General features: G+C 37.8%; 1 protein-coding gene across 3 annotated transcripts in view; it reads right to left on the bottom strand.

Moving 5' to 3' along the window:
* The window catches only part of Ttc3 (tetratricopeptide repeat domain 3), a 116372-nt gene that overhangs the window by 23604 nt on the left and 70545 nt on the right, over positions 1-22223 (bottom strand). For 2 of the 3 annotated variants that reach the window (XM_090349244.1, XM_090349237.1), the window contains 10 exons: positions 21400-21536; positions 20028-20354; positions 18042-18293; positions 15300-15346; positions 14197-14253; positions 12894-12967; positions 10539-10700; positions 6850-7849; positions 5893-5958; positions 1047-1196 (listed from right to left, as the gene is read on the bottom strand). In XM_090349244.1, the coding sequence (XP_090205370.1) occupies positions 1047-1196; positions 5893-5958; positions 6850-7849; positions 10539-10700; positions 12894-12967; positions 14197-14253; positions 15300-15346; positions 18042-18293; positions 20028-20354; positions 21400-21536 (2272 nt within the window). The remainder of the gene's footprint in view (positions 1-1046; positions 1197-5892; positions 5959-6849; positions 7850-10538; positions 10701-12893; positions 12968-14196; positions 14254-15299; positions 15347-18041; positions 18294-20027; positions 20355-21399; positions 21537-22223) is intronic. The other variant, XM_090349233.1, reaches the window with a different exon arrangement.

The following is a 22223-nucleotide window of genomic DNA, read 5'->3' as shown; positions in this document are numbered from 1 at the left end:
TAGCCTTGAGAAAGCACAAGGACAGCACTCAGGCTCTGAGTTCAAGCCCCAGGACTAGCCAAAAAAGAAAGAAAATTTAAAAAGAAACAACATAATTTCCTCCTATCTTGATTCCACTGCCACACTAACTTAATCTAGTCTTGTCCCTAATTGGTATTAATCATCTAGTCAGCTACATGTAATTGGTACTCAATCTCATCTAACAGAATTCTAGAGCAGTGCATTCAAACTATACTCTGAGGGGAGTTCAAACATACCAAAGATTTCATGAGGTATTTTCATGCTGTTTTAGGAGGAAAATGATGGAATGATAATAATACATTTACTATGTACCAGGCAGTTTAAAACATTTTACAGGGGCTGGGAGTTTGGCCTAGTGGTAGAGTGCTTGGCTAGCATGCACAAAGACCAGGGTTGGATTCCTCAGTACCACACAGAAAAAGCCAGAAATAGTGTTGTGGCTCAAGTGGTAGAGCTCTAGCCTTGAGAAAGCCCAAGGACAGTGCTCAGGCCCTGAGTTCAAGCCCCAGAACAGGCAAAAAAGTACTTTACAAGTGTTTTAAAGCTAAAAAAAGTAGGAACGATTGTTACTCAACGATCCCAGATAAACAACTAAAACACAGAGAAGTTAATTAATGTACCTAAGACCACAACTATCAGAATCCTGTCTGGATATGAGCTACATTTGTCTGGCTCCAAACAACTAATGTGCCACTGCTCCTCAATATAGACAGGAATTTAATGTGAAACATGGCCACATAGAGGCCACACAGAAAAGAGTTTTACTCTACCAGAAGAACTAATGATAGATAAATGAAAAGCCAGATGTATACCCCTTTTCTCAAAAGCAATTTGTAGAGGTTCTGCAAAAGTGCAAGGAACATTGTCACTTGAAAATGTTGGAGAAAATTTTTAAAGACACTGCTTTGAGAAAGAATTTGTTGTTTAGTCAACATGCAGTTCAGCGAATTGAGGCTCCTCAACAATTATACTTGTATGCTGCTAGATTATGCAGACTACTTCAGAAGAGTTTCATACTGGATTACCTTGTTTTCTTCTATGTTCCTTCTCAACTTTTCTTCCAGATCCATGATCTCTTCTGAGCTTCTAAGTTTTAACTGCTCATAATCTTCATATGCTTCCTCAAGCTGTTCTTGTAATGTATGGTACTCATTTTCAACCTTTGAGATATCCCCCTTAAAGAAAATGATAAGACCCTTCAACATTATGCCCATTATGATCTGGTTCTGAATACTCACACATACACATACATACACATACATACACACACACACACACACACACACAGCGCCTCTGACTCATATACCTATACAAGGAGAGAAGGGGGAGAAGGGGAGGACTGGAAATGCATTGGTGGGGTGAATATGTTGAAAGAATACAGTATGTCTATACAATGATCATAATGAAACACCTTATATTATTAATGTATGCAGACTCAAAATTAAACATTTTTTGGATTGTTCATGGGGCTTTAACTCAGATTCTGGGCACTGTCCTTAAGCTTTTTCTTTTCTTTTCTTTTTTGCTAAAGACTAGCACAAGTGGAGCCATAGCTCTACTTCTGGTTTTCCTGTGGTTAACTGGAGATGAGTCTCATGGACTTTCCTGCATAGGCTGGGTTCAAACTACAATCCTCAGATTTTAGCCTCCTGAATAGCTAGGATTATAAAACTCAGCCACTAGCACCAAGCTTTCAAACCGTGAAAACGAAAAAAACCCACCCCTCGCAAAAAAAAAAAAAAAAAACCCAAAACAAAAAATGAAGCCAGCTCATACAGAAAAGTCTGAGAGTATTTCCCCGCCCCGCCAATAAAAACCCAAACAACAACAAACCCAACAAGCTCCAGAAATAGAGCTGTGGTTCAAGTGGTAAAGTGCCAGCTTTGAGCAAAAGAAGCTCAGGGAAAGCACCCAGCCCTGAGTTCTTGTCTGAGGACTGGCAAAAAAAAAAAGGGGGGGGGTGCAAGAAAAGATTAGTTTTGGACCTACTCTTTTTTTTTTTTTTTTTTTTTTGCCAGTCTTAGGCTTGAGCTCAGGGCCTGAGCACTGTCCTTGGACTTTCTCAAGGCTAGAGCTCTACCACTTGAGCCTCAGCACCACTTCTGGCTTTTTTCTATGTATGTGGTACCGAAGAATCGAACCCAGGTCTTCATGCATGCTAGGCAAGCACTTTAACCACTAGGCCAAACTCCCGGCCCTGAACCTACTCTTAAAGAGTTTCAAAAGGAAAAACGCTCTGTCTTTAGTTACCTGACTCTTGGACCAACTTAAGAAAACATCCAGAAATGACTGTATAATGTGAAATTCTGGGTCATCAATGAGCACCACTGTGTAAGGCTTTTAAAAATCTCCCACAAAGCCAGGGCAGGGCTGCTGCCAGTCACACACCTTTGTCTGCACAAAGTACCTGTTGGCTGCTGAGGACCTCCCTCAGCTGCACAGGACTGCCCTCCAGTGGAGCCAAGGCTGAGGTGATCTAGCCCAGTGACACCAAACCTGGGCCATCTTCTTCTGTACCTCCTTCCTTCCCCCACTTAACAACCTTCTAAGTGTAAAACGGAGGGAGTCAACCACTTTGAATTCTGTGATTTGTAAGAGAACTGTGAATGACCTAGGAAGATCCAATGAGTGAGTGTGCCCACGAGAGCTACAGGGTATTTGGCTAGGCTCACCAGTTTTACAGTACAGATATGTTTAAATAATAAATTAAACGGTCAATCTTACTATGACACAGGAGCAAGATTTTATGGATTAAGATGTACGTTTCTTGTTTTTATTCACAATGAATAGCACTCTGGTAATACAAATGAATTTATATACTCAGGATCATCAAGAGAGATGGATAGAGGTGACACTTCTGTGCCATCACATTTAAATTCCACCACAACTTAGTGAGAGATATTTGAGAATGTGCTCAATACTGATCAAAATATTTATTTATGGATGACAAATGTAGACTCACTAGCAACAGAGTCTATTTGGCTTAAAGCTAAATATAACAGAAAACACAGTCTATTTAGTATATACTAGGTAGAGGCTTAAATTTTTTTCTGCAAACCTATTTGTAAATAAGCAAAGATGACAAAATCTCAATGTTCAGAAAGAAGAAGTCAAATAAATTACTATACATTCAGACAACAGAATAACCAAAAAAGATGTTATAAGTCCACGTATTGGTCTGAGTTTATTCTCAAATGGTTATTTCACTTTTAAATTGGTAGATTATTTAAGTGATTAAATTGCTAAAATTATTTGACATATAATTAAGCAATTACATTTAAATGTTCAAATAAGGCCCCCAAAACTGTACACAAAATATTAACATAGGTAAGATAAAAATGATTTTCAATTTTTTTCATAATTTTCAATAATGTTCATTTACAAGTATTTAAGGACTCTATTATTCTTATAATTGGCTAAAACTATAAACCTTTTTGTTAAAATGTAGCAGGTAACAAGAAATTCTAACAATACTTCATTAACTATCCATTGGGTTTATAAGTTATTCTGTAATAATATTAGATCAGCTTAACTGTTAAATGACAAGTATTATTTCACTTTACACACTATAATTTAGTCTGCCACCACTACACATTTAAATATAGATAAGAGCTGGGAGTTTGGCCTAGTGGTACAGCGTTTGCCTAGCAAGCACGAAGACGAGGTTTCGATTCCTCAGTACCACATACATAGAACAGCTGGAAGTGGTGCTATGGCTCAAGCTGTATAGTCCTAGCCTTGAGGAACGCCCAAGGACAGTGCTCAGGCCTTGAGCTCAAGCTGTATAGTCCTAGCCTTGAGGAACGCCCAAGGACAGTGCTCAGGCCTTGAGTTCAAGCCCCAGGACTGGTTCAAAAAAAAAGAAATGTAAATAAAATAAATATGCTTCCTTCTTTACTGGACTCATATAGACAGATCATAGACAGATTTCATGATGCCTTCACTGGAAATTTTCATTTAACATCTCCTAATAGCATGCAATTAACTGTATTTTTTTTTGGCCAGTTCTAGAGCTTGAAATAAGGGCCTAGGCACTGTCCTTGAGTTTTCTCAAGGCTAGTGTTCAACTACTTGAGCCACAGCACCACTTCTAGCTTTTTCTGTACATGTGGTACTGAGAAATTGAACCCAGAGCTTTGGCATGCTAGGCACTCTACCACTAGGCCACACTCATGGCCTAATTAACTGGATTCTTATATTGGGTTGGGTAGGTATTTTTTCTTTTCTTTTCCTCTATAAATTATTCTACCTATTTTCATTCTTTTTTTTTTTTTTTTGGCCAGTCCTGGACTTAAGCTCAGGGCCTGAGCACTGTCCTTGGATTTTTCTCAAGGCTAGAGCTCTACCACTTGAGCCTCAGCACCACGTCCGGCTTTTTCTAAGTATGTGGAACCAAGGAATCGAACCCGGGTCCTTCGTGCATGCTAGGCAAGCACTCTACCACTAGGCCAAACTCCCAGCCCCCTATTTTCATTCTTATATCTTTATCATAGCTATTTTGTCAGTTAATGTCTTCAGGTTAATAATAAACAGTAGTAATGTGTCATCTTTGTCAGATAGTAGCTTTTAGTTTAAGAAAGAAAGTTATCAGGGAGTGTGGCCTAGTGGTAGAGTATTTGTCTAGCATGCACAAAGCCCTGGGTTCTGATTCTTCGGTACCACATATACAGAAAAAGCTGGAAGTCAGGCCAGGCATGGTGGCTCATGCCTGTAATTCTAGCTACTCAGGAGGCTGAGATCTGAGGATCAAGGTTCAAAGTCAGCTGGGGCACAAAAGGACCTGAGACTCTTATCTCCAATTAACCTCTAGAAAATGGGAAGTAGGGCTTGGCTCAAGGGTAGGGTGGTAACCTTGAACTGAAGAGTTAAGGGACAGCACCCAGGTCCAGGGGTAGAGGGTAATCTTGAGCTGAAGAGCTCAGAGACAGTGCCCATGCCAAGTTCAAGCCCCATGACCCACAAAAAAAAAAAAAAAAAAAAAAAAACCCACAAAACTGGAAGTGGTGCTGTGGTTCAAGGGTAGTGTGCTAGCCTTGAGAAAGCCCAAGAACAGTGCCTAGTCCCTGAGTTCAAGCCCCAGGACTGGCAAAAAAAAAAAGTTATTGAAGAAATATTCACCAGGCAGGGCATGCCTGAAATCTAGCTACTCAGGAGGCTGAGATATGAGGATGATGGTTCAAAGCCAGCAGGGGCATGAAAGTCTGTGAGACTCTTATTCTCCAATTATCGAAAACTGGAAGTGGCATTGTGGTTCAAAGTGGTAGGTACTAGTCTTGAATTAAAGAGCTCAGGGACGGCACCTAGGCCCAGAGTTCAAGTTCCAGGACTGACCAAAAAAACTGAGAAATATTCACCAATTCCCATTTGATTACCACTTTTAGTTTCAAAGGGGATTTGAATTTTATCCAATATCCTTTCAGCAATTACATAGTTGATTATGAAACTCTATTAAAGTATGTCATATTAATACATTTTCTAAATAATTCTTAAAGTGAAGATTTTTATCTATGACATCTATGTGAATATGCTTATTTATAAACACATTTATTATATCAGTTAAAACAATAAAAACCATTATACTTGGAAATACAGTATAAATGAGTAAGAACTTTTATTTTCATTTGCCCCCTTTTCTCAGATTTCAACAGTAAAAACCAAGAAACTTTGTTATGTTCTAAAGCTATGTCATGCACTTTGAATGGAATTATCTGGCTTCACCATAGTTTTAATTCATCATTCCTGTTGAAATAATAAAAATGAGAATAATACTTTTTTCAGCACTGAGGTGTGTGCTCAGGCCACTGCACTTGCTAGGCAGTGTTCTATCACTCTAGCTATGTCTTCACACTAGTTGAACACATCTTGACTTACCTGTTGTACCTCATAAGGAACGTATGGGTCAGTGTTGACTTCTTGGTGTGCTATGCTCCCAGACACCTATAGGGCAAAACAAATTCGATTTTCTTCAATGTTTCTAGTAAAATAAGTCTAACCTATAATAATGTCTTAACATATGCTCATTATTTTTATTTATTTATTGTCACAGTCCTAGGGCTTGAACTCAGGGTTAGGGCACTGTCCTTGGGCTTTTTCCTCAAGGTTAGTGCTCTACCACTTGAGCCACAAAACCACTTCCAGCTTTTTCTGTGTATTTGGTACCAGTAAATCAAACCCAGGGCTTCATGCATGGTATGCAAGCACTCTACCAGTAGGCTATACTCCTGGCCCATGCTCATTATATCCAATTGCTTTCTTTATTCATTCCTGGTGGCACAAGCCACACAAGCAGTAAACCTTATGTAGCAGGCACTATGTAGCTGGGAGACCTCGTGTGCTGATCCTGCTTTCACTTTGGGTAGGCCAGTGAGAGGACAGCTTCAATGATAGGACATGCATTTCCTTACAGATGTAGACATTTCCTTCCATCCTCCTACTTTTGTTAAGTGTGGAGGTGATGTTGAAGCTCCATTTCCTGAGTATTTTGCCTTATTTCTCATTTTGGGCAGGGAAGGAATATTGACTGGATCCAAAGATTTTTCAGACAAAATTATTTATATTGTCCAACAAAAGGCTTAATATTTCAAAAATACTTTTAGGCTGGGTACTAATGGTTCTTGCTCTAGCTACTCAAGAAGCTGAGATCTAAAGATCAGGGTTTGAAGCCAGCCCATACAATTATCTTTAATTAAGTACCAAAAAGTCAGAAGTGGAATGGCTCAAGTGAAAGAGCTAGGAGCCTTTGACACAAAAGCTCAAGGATGGCACCCAAACCCTGCACTTAAGGTAAGTTTAGCTATATCACTCATATCTTTTGCATTTCAGTCTTACCTGTATGGCAACCACTTGGGTACAGGGGACATTTGTCACTACACTGGTGCTTTCTGGATTGACTTCATATTTGCTGTTCCCACAGGGGCCATCATCTCTATCAAACTTGTTCAGAGCCTTATCGGGCTTGTATGGGCTACTGTGTGACATTCCCAAAGAGTCTTGAAGGACCTGTGTTTCAGAGGGAATCCGGCTTCCAGAAACATTCTCAGCATTCAAATTATGGCCATCAAAATACACAGTAGTATTTTTATCTGCTCTGTCACTGGCTACATAGGGTGGCATGACTGGTATGGATCTCTGCATTGGATATTCAGAAGAGATGCTGGCCAAAGGTGTGTAAATGCTGGTATACTGGGGTAAAGTTGGTAACACGTTAATGTACGTTGTTGGAGTCTGGGGGATGTCAAATCTTTGAAAAGGAACATACGTACAGTAGCCTGTGACCACGTGGGACTGAGTCCAATAGGCTGGTTTTACTTCCTCAGGAACTGGTTTGGGAGCATGTGAGGAAACTAGTGTGTGATTTGCATCTTCAGAGGCTGGAGCGGGAGCATCAGAAGAGACCTCAAGGGGTTTGTTCTCCTCAGAAACTGGACTGGAAGAACTATCAGATTCCAGTTGGGGCTTCACATCCTCAGAAACTGGTACTGAAGACACATCGGACACTGGTTGGGACTTCAAATCTGGTTTAAACTCCCTAGCAGCAGGATTCAGTGACAGTTTAACACGTAAAAAATCTCTTGATTTTGTAATTTCTTCTACTTTAGTTTTAATGTTCTTCTTCTTTCTTTTTTTCTTGAGCCGTAAAGCCACTTTTTTCAATGCAATGCAGTTGTCAATTACAACAAAACGAGGACATCCAAGGAGAAAAGATTTTAAACCTCCTGCTTTTGCTAATATCTGTCGAGTTTCTTCAGGGAAAAACTCATATTCTTCTGAGAACATTTTGTTACTCATATCCAAGGGACCGTGTTCCTCCAACAACTGAGAAAAATAACTTGGGGAAAAAAAAATCCACTTATGTAAATTACAATAAGAAAGTTCTTGCATATATTTGAAAAAATGAGCATTATCCCATAACAAAAAATGCTTTCTATTTTTCATTTGTCTCAGGCCCTTTGAACCATAAACATATATCAACAAATATAAGGCTAATTAAAATCAATGATATATTGAACAAAACTGTCTCCATTTCTCTGAAAATAATCCTTTATTTTCCGGGAAAAGCAAAAGGAGTTAAAAATTAACAGTTTCAAATACATCATTTTATAAGTGATTTAAAAAGCAGTGAAAAAGGCCGGGAGTGGGGCCGGGAGTTTGGCCTAGTGGTTAAAGTGCTTGCCTAGCATGCATGAAGACCCGGGTTCGATTCCTCCGCACCACATACATAGAAAAAAGCCGGAAGTGGTGCTGAGGCTCAAGTGGTAGAGCTCTAGCCTTGAGAAAGTCCAAGGATAGTGCTCAGGCCCTGAGCTCAAGCCCAGGACTGGTAAAAAAAAAAAAAAAGCAGTGAAAAAATATATGAGGGGGAAAGGAACCCAAGAATGCTGAACAAAAATAACAAGTGAAAGAGGAAAACAAATCTTAAAAGAAAATCTTATTTAAAATTTCACACAGTAATCCATTAAAATTTTTCGACTAGAAATGTACAGTCATTCACAGGGACTAAAATTAAATCAAATGAGATCAATAAATCAATGTAGTTCAAGACGTGAATTTCTAATAAGGAGTCTGGTTTGTTAGTGCTGTGCATGTTTCTAAGTCTCTACATTGTTACATTGATTGACCTGCAGAATGCTAGTGTGTATGTCAGCACAGGGGAAAAAACAGGGATGGGAAAGTTGTTGGAAGTCTGCTGTTCTGGGAGGGCCCCTTTGAAGATAACAGCTTTTTACAGGCTTGTGACCTTTTTTTTTTCCAGTTCTGGGGCTTATACTCAGGGCCTGAGCACTGTCCTTGGGCTTTGTCAGTGTTATTAGAACACACCAGGACAGTTACAGAAATAGGAAATGTATCTATCTATCTATCGTCTACCGATAGATTAACTACTCAGATTGACAAATCAATATTAGAACTCTAGATTTCTTTCTATAAAAATTTTTGGTGCCTTCGCAATAGCCCCCCAAAGAATAAAATACTTAGGAATTAACTTAACCAAAGATGTAGAGGAATTACTTAATGAAAACTATAAAAGCCAAATGAAAGAAATTAAAGAGGACACTAGGAAATGGAAAGACATCCCATGCTCATGGCTAGGGAGAATCAACATAGTGAAAATGGCTCTACTGCCAAAATTGATATACAAATTCAATGCAATCCCCATCAAAATCCCAAAGACATTCTTTACTAAAATAGAAGATACAATCCAAAGGTTCATATGGAATAAGACCTAGAATAGCCAAAACAATTCTAGGCAAAAAGAGTAATGCAGGTGGTATTACAATACCAGACTTCAAACTCTACTATGGAGCCATAATAACAAAAACCGCATGGTATTGGCACAAAAACAGATCAGAGGATCAGTGGAACAGAATGGAAGACCTAGATATAGAAACACATACCTATAGTCAACTTGTATTTGACAAAGGAGCTAAAGATATACAGTGGAACAAACACAGTCTATTCAATTACTGGTGCTGGCAAAACTGGGCAGCCACACGCAGAAAACTACAAATTGACCCTAGCCTTTCACTATGCACAAGCATTAACTCAAAGTGGATCAAAGACCTCAATGTCAGACCGGAAAACGTGAAACTGCTACATGATAGAGTAGGAGAGACAGTGGAACTCACAGGCACAGGCAAAAGATTCCCAGGGTCACTACAGATTGGAGAGAGACTGGATAAATGAGACTACCTAAAAATACATAAAAGCATAGTCGAAAAAGTAGAGACAGCCAACCAACTGGGAAAAGATATTTACCAATAATAAATCTGACAAATGCTTAATATCCAGTATCTATAGGGAACTCAAGAAACTAATCCCCCCCAAACCCAACAAACCATTCACTAAATGGGCAAGGGAACGAAAGAGAGACTTGTCAGAAAATAAGAAAATGTTCATCATCCATGGTCATAAAGGAAATGCAAATAAAAACAACCTTAAGATACCACCTTACCCCAACAAGAATGGCCAAGATTCTGAACTCAGACAATGACAGTTGCTGGTGGGGTTGTGGAGAAAAAGAAACCCTACTACACTGCTGGTGGGATTGTAAACTAGTTCAGCCAGTCTGGAAAGCAGTGTGGAGGTTTCTTAAAGAACTGAAAATTGACCTTCCCTATGATCCTGCCATACCACTTCAGGGCATCTCCCCTGAACATCATAACCCAAGATATGATAAGGACACCTGCTCAGCTATGTTTATCTTTGCACAATAGCCAGGCGATGGAAACAATCCAGATGCCCTACTGCAGATGAATGGATACAGAAAATGTGGTGTATATATATACAATGAATTCTACATAGCCAAAAAGCAAAATTTTAAAAAGCCTCTTGTTTGCACCAAAAGGCCAAAGGAGGGTATTCTTAGGAGAGGATCACAAGGTTTAATAACCATATGTATCTGTTCATATAAAATGATGCTTATCAAAACGAACTTCAAGAAAGGAAAATAAGACATTTTTTATCTTTAGGAACAGTCTGGGCATAAAATGGTACTATTATAGGAAAGTGAATCTACTTACTCATAGAGGGTTGAAGATTTTTGTTTTGGGTTAATATCCCATAGCTTCTTATTGCGGACAATATATTCATTACTGTGGTCATAGAGTGCTTCAAATTCTTCTACATCTTGCCGAAGATGGTCAGGCACTGCAAATGGGGCTGCAGCATCTGAGTTATGCCTGCTGATTAAAAAACCATCTTGAGAACAGTAAATGTTTGCCAAAGAACATTTTCATTGAAGTGAGGACTTTATGGTATAGAGCAGTCAAATAATGGGCAAAAGAACATTTAATTGAAATAAAAGGATTAACAACACACACTAGCAAGATCTTATCTGTGAGTTATATGTAGTTTTGATCACAGTCAAAAATAAAATAAAAATTAAAAACCAGTAAGAAATTTCAAAAAGAGCTAAAACTTTAAATTTAACTTACTGCTACATACTGCACAGCTCAGTTGATGTGGAGAAGTTCCTTCAGTCCTGAGTTATTATTGTTTATAATCACTGTGTGATCTGCTAAGTGTTTCCTTGCCCTGAATTCTGGAAAATCCTGCCTTTCCCAAAACAAATGGTATCCAAAAAGTAAGGTTAAAGTTATGGTAATCTTCCCTACCCAAAACTACACACAATGTTCTTACATGATAAAATAAAAATTTTCCATTAGTTGAAAGGCAGCATGTCTTTAGCAAATGGGAGGTGTATGGGAAAATGAATCAAGCTTCACGCTTCTGCAGTCCAGGACTGACCTCCACACATTCTGAGCATGTGCAGCGCTTTTAATGGTGTCTCCTTGGAAGCAAATCAAGTGTGTGCACATTGTAATGTGTACTTCCTATGACTGTACAGTTCAAACTCTATTTTTAATGAAATTTCATAAAAATGTAGATGTTGTTTTACTTTTCTTAAGCAATTTTGTTAGCACTCGGACACTTCACAACTGTTTTCAGGAAAGGAATATACATGTGCCATTAAGCAATGTCTCCCAAAGTAGGTAGACATAGGGAAAATACCTTCCATGCTCATTTTGAGATTTCTTTTGTCTACCAAGAGGAGGGATTCACACACACACACACACACACACACACACACACACACACACAATTGCCTTGGCAGGAAAGTTTTGTGGTATTGGAAAACTCAAAATTCATTTCTATGTCTTCGTTTTCCTCTCCCATACCAGCACAAATTTAACTTGCTTAAAACCAGAGACTACTGTGACTTAATTCTCATCCATAAAACCATCAGAGAAATGGAATTCCCCCCAAAAATACTGCTTCCTCTTCTGGAGATACTGGATCTGCAGATTACTAATTTTGCTACTTCGATCTTGGACTTCCCAGCCTCCAAAATTGTGAAAACAAATGTCTGTTGTAAGCCACTCTGTTTATGGTAAAAACTAACAAAAAACCACATGTTAAAGTTTTTGATCAGTAAAAAAACTATACTAAAGAGGTTACTCTTCTTCCCTAATTCTACTACTTATGACTATTTGTTTAACATTCAACCATATAGCAATGAAAATAATTGATATGTAAGACTAATCCTTAACATTGTTTACAGCTTGACAGTATAGCTTTCAGTGCCCTATTATAGCAAAAAAAATTAATAAAAATAATTGTTAATGATAGTCCTTTACTAAGCACTTAAAAATTTCTCTCTTCCTCCTTCTTGCCAGTACCAGCATTTGCACTCAGGGCCTTGCTTGCTTGGCTGGTATTTTACCACTCAAGTCATATCTCCAATCTCTTTTTCTTGTTATTTTTGGAGATGGTGTTTCAAGATCTTCGGTTGGCTTTGAACCTCAATCCTTCTGATCCTAGCCTCCAACTGTAGCTAGGATAATAGGCATAAGCCATTGTCACCAGCTTAAAATATATTTTCTAAAGGCTTGAGCTAGGTATAGTGGTATAGTGCCTGCCTAGAAAGTGAGGACCCTGAGTTCAAACCTTAGTACTACCCCCAAAAGGAATGGTACCTTCTTCAGACATTTTTCTAAGATTTTCCCAGTGCCTTGAATATAGTAAGCTTCAAATGTGTACTTACAGAGTAAATATTATCAGTCATATGGCTTCTTTACCACATGTTAATTGTACAGAATAATGAATTTCGCTTTCCTATGCATATGCAATGTATTTTGATCATATTTATTCCGTCAGCTTTCTTACTTCCCCTTTCTCAAACCTGCCATTATTCTACAAACCACAATATTAATTCAATCAAGATGAATCACCTCAGGTTGTCTGTCGTATTAATGAAAACCTTTAGAAAGGGAAGTAAGAGAAAATAGAACACGTTTGTAGCTCATTAAATTAACATGACTTAGGAAGTGAAAATTCCTGAATTAACTCAGCAGAAACTTAGAAAGTGTACTTACTTATGGTCTTCTCCTGAAGTGCTAGAGTCATTACTTGGTGTTACTGATGGTGTTCCAGACCCCACTAACATCGGCTAATTTAAAACCAGAAAAATGACAATGATATTCAACCTTAAAATTACAGATGAGGCTTTAGATAAGCATGCATGAACCACCACCAATAGTAAAGCCCTTCCAAATTTCCTTGTACATAAGAGGAATATTGTGATAAGTAAGCTCATTATTAACATTTAGGGTAGTTTACGAGGCTCCAAAAATTTTAAATAACATTTAAATTTCCTTGTTAAGACATATAGTCAAAACCATCCAGTATACTACTAGCACCCATTTTTACCACTAATCCACAATCATTCCCTCTTGTTGCTGTCTCTTCCAAAAATACACACAATGCTAGAGCCATAGACAACTCACAAGATCTAAGATAATGCCCTACTTATCTCATGGGCTTGAAGGGAAGAGGGGATCCTGCCAACTCTAAGACTGGTCAGATGAATTCATTATTTTTGAGTATTTTAGATTAAGTATTTGAACTGAAATAATTCTTTTTTTTTTTTTTTTTTTTTGCCAGTCCTGGGCTTGAGCTCAGGGCCTGAGCACTGTCCTTGGATTTTCTCAAGGCTAGAGCTCTACCACTTAAGCCTCAGCATCACTTCTGGCTTTTTTTTCTATGTATGTGGTACCGAGGAATCGAACCCGGGTCTTCATGCATGCCAGGCAAGCACTTTAACCACTAGGCCAAACTCCCGGCCCCTGAACTGAAATAATTCTAATGAAAGTTTCTGAACATTGGGAACTGATATTTTGCTTTCTTAGATTTCCATAATATTAGTTCAGTAATAGATAATTATCAAACATTTACTGCCTAGTAGGCACCAGTTATTAAAAATAGGCATCCTTATTATTCTACTTAAACCAATACATACTAGGGTACAAACAAGTCAAATATCACTTCATGTTACAGATAATAATGGTGGAGAATGAAGCTATGAACTCAGGCCTGCTGACCTCAAAGCTGGCTAGGTTACAAAGTTGGCTACTCTAAGGCCACTCATATGGAGTCCTATGACAATATTCTGCTTAGAAATGTAGAAAATATAAAAGTGCCTTTTAAGAGTTACTGTATACAACATAAACCTTAAATTTTCTTGAAATATAAATTACCACATATCTTTTAAGTCTAAAAAGCCTTTTTCTACAAAATGTTTCAAAGTATTCCAACAATTACTGGTAAATTAGAGATTTATGTGTAAGTGGAGTATTTTGGAGAACTCAGAAAAGAATGAACATGGAAAATATTCCATACCTTTGAATCTTTTGGTTTCTTTTTCTTGCCTTTGTTTTTTATCTTGGTAAAACCAAACTAAAAAATGGAGAGGGGAAATAAAAATCAATGAATATTCAAATAGAAGCATTATAAAGCTGAACACAAACCATATTTCCTTTCATAAAACTAATCATAAATCAAACTAGTCATTATTTAAATATACATAGTTTAATTAGTAAAAATAATTCAATAGTATACCAGCACAAGTGGCATGACAAAACAGAAAAGAGAAAGAGTGGAGCTGGGAGGGAGGCCTAGTGACAAGAGTGCTGGCGTAGCCTTCATGAAGCCCTGGGTTTGATTCTTCAGTACCATATACACAGAAAAGAGTACAGCTGGAAATGGTGCTGTGGCTCAAGTTGTAGAGTGCTAGGCTTGAGAAAGCCCAAGGACAGTGCCAGGCCCAAGTTCAAGCCCCAAGACTGGCAAAGAAAAAAAAAAGAGATCAAAAGTTTAATGATCCTAATGTTAAAACTAAAGTTAAATTGCCCAACATTTAAAACTTATTTTCAACAAGGATTTATGTTACTAATCAGACTTTTGTTTTTTGCTATCAGGATATGAACTCAAGATCTTGTGCTTGCTAGACTTCCTCATGGTTGTGCTCTTCCATTTGAGGCATGTCTACAGCCTGGCTGTTTGCTAGAGACATAGATGGAATCTCAAAGACCTCTGCCTGGGCTGACTTCAGGCCATGTTCTTGCTGCTCTCTCCTTCCTCAGTAACTAGGATTATAGTGTGCACCACTGTGGGTCCAACGTCTCTGTTTTTCCTTCCAGAGCAAAATATTATATTTTTCTTGACCCAAGAATTCCTCCTTTTCTCTTTCTAGTATTAACATGTATTAGTTATGAAACATTATGAAGACTAGCTTAATCCTCAAGAGTGTGCTAAGAGGAAGACATTGGCGGAAGACATTGGCAGTAACTTTCTAATGAACTAGTTATACCGTACCTGGAGTCCTCTTTCTCTGGTTCTGAAATGCTACCTGCCCATGAAAACAAACACTGGGCTGGCTCTTCCTTGCTTTCTTTGATAAACACAAATTAGAATCTAAGATTTAAATTAGTCAAGTGGCTTACCGGTGCCTCATCACTGTCTTGTTTCCTTAGTACAGTACAGCGGCTGTCTGTGGGAAGAAAAAAGATTCTGTGAGGAAACACTATTTACATTTCCATACCACAGACTAGAGTCTACCCTCAAACTAAACTTGAGAAGACCAGCAGAGACTACCTTCTATTCCGTAATTGGATGTGGCACAATTTTAGTAAAAATCGAGTGCAAAACAACTGGTTAAATGGGAAGCCAACTACACAGAGACATATAACTTCCATCCAATCAGCATGAATGTGCCTTCTGGGAGGTGGGAATATAAGACATACAGGACAGTCCTCGGCATCAACACAATCGGGTTCTACTGGAAAGATACCTGTAACCAATGTTCTAAGCATTACGATGAAATGAAGGGGTGTAGTCTTCAGGGAAGCAGCCAAGGAACGGTGGGGACTCTAAGACAACACCATGAACAGTGACAGAAAACAGGAAAGCACAAGGAAGTTCTGGTCAGTCAGAAGTAGGACAGGGGGTTAGAGAACATATGGAGAGAGATAGTGAGCTCAAATCTGAAAGTACTATGTAGGCAAATGTTTCTTGAAGAGAAAAATTATAAAGTCAGACCTGTTCTAGAGGTCTAGCAGCAATATAAAAGGAAGACTAGATGAAAGCCAGTTTGAAGGCCACTGCAAATCTCATGATGGGAAGATAACTAAAGTCCTGGCCTAGGGAAGTAGGATGGACAAGAAAGGAAAGATCAGAGATAAACATTTAAATTGGTGACAAAGTAATTAAAAACGGGAAAAAGAAGGAGAGTCTAAAGAACTAGATATATAGCATTATTAAATAAGATAGCCAGATGCCAGTGACTCACTCCTATAATCCTAGCTACTGAGGGGACTGGATCTGAGGACTGCAGTTCAAAGCCAGCCCAGGCATGACAGTCTGTGAGAATTTTTATCTCCAATTAACTACCAGAAAACCAGAAGTGACACTGTGGCTCTCACTGGTAGAGCATTAGCCTAGGGCTGAAGAGCTTAGGGACGGCACCGAAGCCAAGAGTTCAAGCCCCATGACTGACAAAAAAAAGAGGTAATTCAATATGCCTGTAATCCCAGCTACTTGGGAGACAGAGCCTAGAAGGACTGTAGTTCAAAACCACCAAGTAAAAAGTTAGCAATATCTTTTCTCATTATCAATAAGCAGGTGTGCTGGTATGTGCCTGTGAGTACATGGATAAAGGACACTGTAGGTAGGAGGACCTATGTCTGAAGCAGGCCTTAGGCATTAATAATAACAAACTGAAGACCTGAGTTGAAAAGTATCAACAACAAAAAAATGAGGGGAGGCCTGGAAACATGGCTTAGTAGTAGAGGGGCTACTTAGCAAGTACAGGGTCCTGAGTTCAATTCATAGTTTATATAAATATATGCATATCTGACATATATACTACATATAACAAATTATTTTATATAATATATATGTATCTGTACAGTATTATATAAAATTCTTTAAATTAAAGGGATAAAACTGTGAATCTGAGGTGGAAAACAGTGTTACTAGACCTGAAAACCTGTTGCAGGGAGGGTACTTCTAGCTGCATGCCTAGAAGCAGACAGACAACAAATTAATAGATGTACTGAGTATTTCAAGCATAGAGCATAAGAAGAGGGAGAATGAAGAATTCATACTGAGGGCTTTGGGGATTGTGCTCTTTTTTCCCCCTTTTTTCCAGTCCTGGGGCTTGAACTCAGGGTCTGAGTACTGTCTTTGGGCTTATTCCTCAAGGCTAGTGCACCACTTTCAGCTTGTATTTGGTACCGAGGAATCAAACCCGGAGCTTCATACATGCTAAGCAAGCACTCTACTACTAGGCCAAACTCCTAGCCCCAGGATTGTGCTCTTGTTAGGTGTCTCCCTTGTGATCCAGAAATGCATCAAGTTTTGTAAGCTCAGTCTATTTTCTTATAAATTGAGGCTTTAAAACAGCATGTCACTTCTGATTGGGAAACAGTGCCTTGAAAAGATAAAGCTGTATGTAAGTGAACACTAAACAAGAGTAAGCTGTATGTAAGTAAGCACTAAATATGAGTAAGCTATTCAGTTCCTTACACTGTATTTGAACTTTATAATATGACAGCGCTGTTTAAGGCCTGGCCTGTGACATATACCATTTGAAATTCCTAACATAGAATGGTCATATACTATATAAAATAATGTAATAGTCACACAGTAATATACAAATGCTAAGAAAAAGTGAACTAAGAGACCATTCAAGACAGACAAACAGCATCAAAAATAAGAAATTAAAAAAATAAGAATATTAGAATTTTGAAGTAGAAAAGTATCACATAGACTGTGGGCTCTTAATCATTCTAGGTAATGAGGAGGAAATATTCCAAGAGAGGCTATGGAACTCTCGCTGGCCTTGGTTCTGCCAGGTTTCACTCCATGTCATTACTCAAATAGGCCTTCTACTTCCCTGCTTCTAAAGCCCCCATACTTACCCGTCCAATTCCTTATCTACCTTGAACTCCACCTGTTCCATGGATTTCCTCTTACCATGCGGACCAAAGTATAGAGCACTTCAGTCAGTCCTTCCTCTCACCCTTCCTCCTCAGTTATTGTTGTCAATCATAAATCCAGTTGTACCATAGTAATTTTCATCAATTCCCATAGTAACTATTTTGTAAGCTAAGGCCACGTCACAGATTATTTTCTCCTTAAAAAGTGTCATATATAAAATATAAATAAAAACTTGATTCACATACCCATTATATCAAAGAATTCATCTAAAGCACTCTGCAATGCTGGGAACTTGTCTCTGTGTTCTTCTAGCAGCCATATTAAACACCGAGCTTCTTTTGATGATGTTGGCTCACAAAAGTAATCAAATTTCTTGCCTTCTATGGAGCCTAATTTATGACCATATTTCTCATTCCAGAGAAAAGTCATGATGCTAAAATCAAGCTCCTTAAGAGATGCTCCATATCGAGCGAAAAAAGGTCCTGTGGCATCTAAGCCTACAATAAAAACAAAACCCAAATCACATGAAAAGAAAATCCATTTACTTTAGTGAAATGGTATTGAGTTTCACATTATTGAAAGGGGTTCCGCTACAGTTTGTTTCTATTTTCAGTGAAAATATTTAAATATTCAAAAACAGACTTGGTCAAGCCACTTGAAATATCCAATACTGACAGGTTAATTACAATAATTCTTTTTCAAATATTTATCATTAAGTAGTTGTACAAAGGGGTTACAATTACATTAGTCAGGTTATTAGTAGCATGCTTCTTAGCCAATGTCATCCTTCATGTGTCCCCCATTTCCATCTTCCCATCCCTAATTTCAAGTTACATAGAATTCCCACGTTGAGTAAGGTGGACTAAAAGCTTCTATCATTATAGTTTTATTTATTATACTTAGGAAATAATAATATGACATTAAATATGTTTCAAAACATAATAATAGCTTTTCATTAATTTATAATGGCTTCCATTCCAACCAATAAGACTAATAATATTCTACTATGCCTTTTTTTTTTTTTTTTTTTTGTGGGTCATGGGGCTTGAACTCTGGGCCTGGGAGCTGTCTCTGAGCTCTTCAGCTCAAGGCTACTGCCTTACCCCTGGAGCCACACCACAGCCCCACCTCCTGTTTTGTAGTGATTAATTGGAGATAAGAGCCTCATGGTATTTTGTGCAGGCTGGCTTTGAAGAGTGATCCTCAGATCTCAGCCTCCTGAGTAGCTAGGATTACAGGCGTGAGCCACAACACCTTGTCCAATATGCTTTTTTGTATGCATTTCATACCAAGACAAACCTAGTAACAATCTTAACTCATAAGAGTAATTTTCCAAGGCAGAAGCCCATGAAAATCAATGTTCAAAGCAAAGGCATTTAGTGTTCTAAACACATCAAGATTGTTGCCATCTTGCTTTGTTTCTACCAATAAACTAAACAACATCTTTGGAATACCAGAATTCTACAGCCAAATGTCTCTTAGAACTTAGGGAGGCCTGGGTATGAATGACTCACATCTGTAATACCAGCTACTCATGAGACAGAGACCAGAAATAGTGAAGTTCAAGGCCAACGGAAGCAAAAATACCAAGACTTTATCTCCACCAGCAAGTGGAGTATACTGGTATACTTTCAGGTACAGGGAAGTTAAAGCTAAGATGACTAAAGTTCTAGACCAACAAAAATACAAGACCCTGCCAGAAAAATAACATACAAAAAAGGGCTAGATACATAGCTAAAGCAGTAGAGCACTGGCCTAGCAGGTGCAAATTATCATCCAAAAAGTAATCAATCAATAAATTTTAAAAAAGAACATTGTTACCTATATATAAAATAATCTAAAAGTTAGATGTAAGTGTATGTGGGGGAGAGTAGTAGTATTTGTGTGTGTCTGTGTGTGTCAGTACTGGAGCTTGAACTTAGGACATGGGGATTAGGCCTTAGCTTTTTCATCAAGGTTGGTACTCTAATACTTGAGTTACAGTTCTACTTCTGGCCTTTTGGTGGTTAATTAAAGATAAGAGTCCCATAACCTTTCTGCCCTAAGCTGGCTTGAACTGGAATCCTCAGATCTCAGCCTAAAAGTAGCTAGGATTATAGAATGATATTTTTGTTAATATAAATGGACAGTTGTCATTTAAAAAGTCATACATAATTAAACAAGAACACGAAGACGAATTCAGAACCCCTTCTTTCTAAGCTGCATCTCTTTGGAGTATTAAGAGGACTTACCAAAGCCATTAAGCTTCTGGAGCCAGGTTGCTAATTTGGGCTCCACTTCTTTAAGTTCACTCAAAACATGGAGAAATATTCTTGTTTTAACTCTATTTTTTTCTTGAATCAAATGACGAATTATATAGTCTACTGCTTCATTGAGAAAATTTCTGCTGGAAAAACATGTTGTATAGTCTTCTGTGCTCAGAACTTTCCATGACAGCAATTCTTTGAGAAGCTTGGAAGTATTCAATATACCAGATTTAATCTTGTCAGCATATTGTTTTATGCACTGAAGAATTCTGTCATCAAGGAACTGACAATTCTGAACATTGTCTGTGGTTTCTAAGAACAATAAACAAGGCAATTAAAACAAATTTAGAACTGACAAGAATTCAAACTTAGAAACAATATTACATAATAAATCACAACAGATGAGTTCTTTAGTTCTTTCTTTCCTTTTTTTTTTTTGTCGGTCATGCAACTTGAACTCTGGGCCTGGGCGATGTCCCTGAGCTCTTCAGCTCAACGCTAGCACCCTACCAGATGAGTTCTTTCATTAAATTAGGAATATATTTACCAATCAATACCTCTGAGAAAACATGAACGTTCACATTTAACCCCTATAAAAAGTGGGTACCTTTTGCCCTTCATTTGCTATCATTCATGAAGCAGCATCTGCAACCTATTCCCTTCACACCCCAACTCAGTCTCAATATATATTTGGTCCTACTGAAGGCAAAGTTAGAAAATCATTAAAAACTTTTTCACTATAAAGAAAATTGATTGATTTATGAAACACTGTTGGAATGAAAAATGAAGGGGAAAAGACTTCATTCTGGGAGCTTACCCACAATAATAGAAAATGGGGAAAACTTACTTCAAATTAAAACTGAAAACATACTGGCCAACTTGTACATGAGAAGAGTAAAATTGCCTGTGGACATTGCCCTGTTAATCAGGAAATGAAGAGATAAGCAAGCCAGAAGGCTAGGGGATATAAATTCTTATGAAATCTTCCATGAGCTGCCTCTTTATTTGAACATAGACAGCGAGTAGCTAACAGCTCAACATGTTGGAAATTAAATCCAGACAGTAGAATGATGCTCTGTCAAATACTCAACACAGAAGTCAGACATTATGTCCGTTTTACTTTGGAGAAGTAGCAGTCTGCCTAGAGTTGGTAGAAAGACAGCACATATAGTAATATGTACTGCTTATAAAAAGAACGCTCATCGTACCAACTTACTTGGTTTCCTTTAGAGTAACAGAAAACTGAAAGAAATCTGCATTTCAGTTTACTACTGATTAACAAAGAGCTCCTAAGATGAATATTCATATCTAGACTTTTCAACAAGTACACACTGTTTTATGCCTTGGACTTACATACCTTTCTGCTCTTCACTTTTAGGTGGATTACTTTCTCTTAAGTCTTCTTCCAGTCTTTCTTGTGCTAATTTCTTTGCCTCTTGTTTTTGGATCTTTCTCTTCAATTTCTTGTCTTCTTTCAATCTTAGCTTCTCTAGGCTGATAAATATTTATAATTAGTGGTAATTTATCTGACACAGTAAGTTCAACTAACTGTTTTTCTCTGCTTGGAGAAATCATTCTCCAAGCAACAGGTTAGACATTTTCCTTTTTAGTTAGAATCTGACATTTTCTGTTCAACAAAAGATACTTGTTTCATGAAAACAAAAATCTCAATGATTAAGTGACCTCTAATTAAACATATAATGTACAAATTGCATAGATGTTATTTCCATGTATATAAATTACAACATCAGATACATAGGAACGGAACAAATTACTCTGTAAGATAACATGTGTAAATTTTATTTTTAAAAAGATTCCATAATAAAACTCTATTTTCCTAATGACAACCCACAGCATGGGGATTTGATTGATAAGAGTGCTATGAATTCTTTCCAACAAATAATTCTGGCATTTTCTTTTGCTTGGTCACAATTGATACTCTCACCTCAAAAACAGAATCAAACACAAAATAACCCCCAAAATAAGAAGCAGGACCAAAACCAAAAAAGATTGAAATTATTTGATCTGAACAAAAATACAGAGTAAATACTTTAGATAGTACATTGATTATCTCAAGCTATGAGACAGCCAATGGCTTAAAATATTTGTGAAAAGAATAGAAAAAAAGTTGCCGGCATGGTGGCTCACACCTGTAATCCTAGCTACTCAGGAGGCTGAGAT

Source organism: Megascapheus bottae, chromosome 1 (genome assembly GCF_031878675.1).
Source record: "Megascapheus bottae isolate mThoBot1 chromosome 1, mThoBot2.hap1, whole genome shotgun sequence".
In the NCBI taxonomy this organism is placed as follows: Eukaryota; Metazoa; Chordata; class Mammalia; order Rodentia; family Geomyidae; genus Megascapheus; species Megascapheus bottae.
The sequence above is the reverse complement of the archived record's forward strand: the minus strand, read 5'-3'. Positions and strand labels throughout refer to the sequence as shown.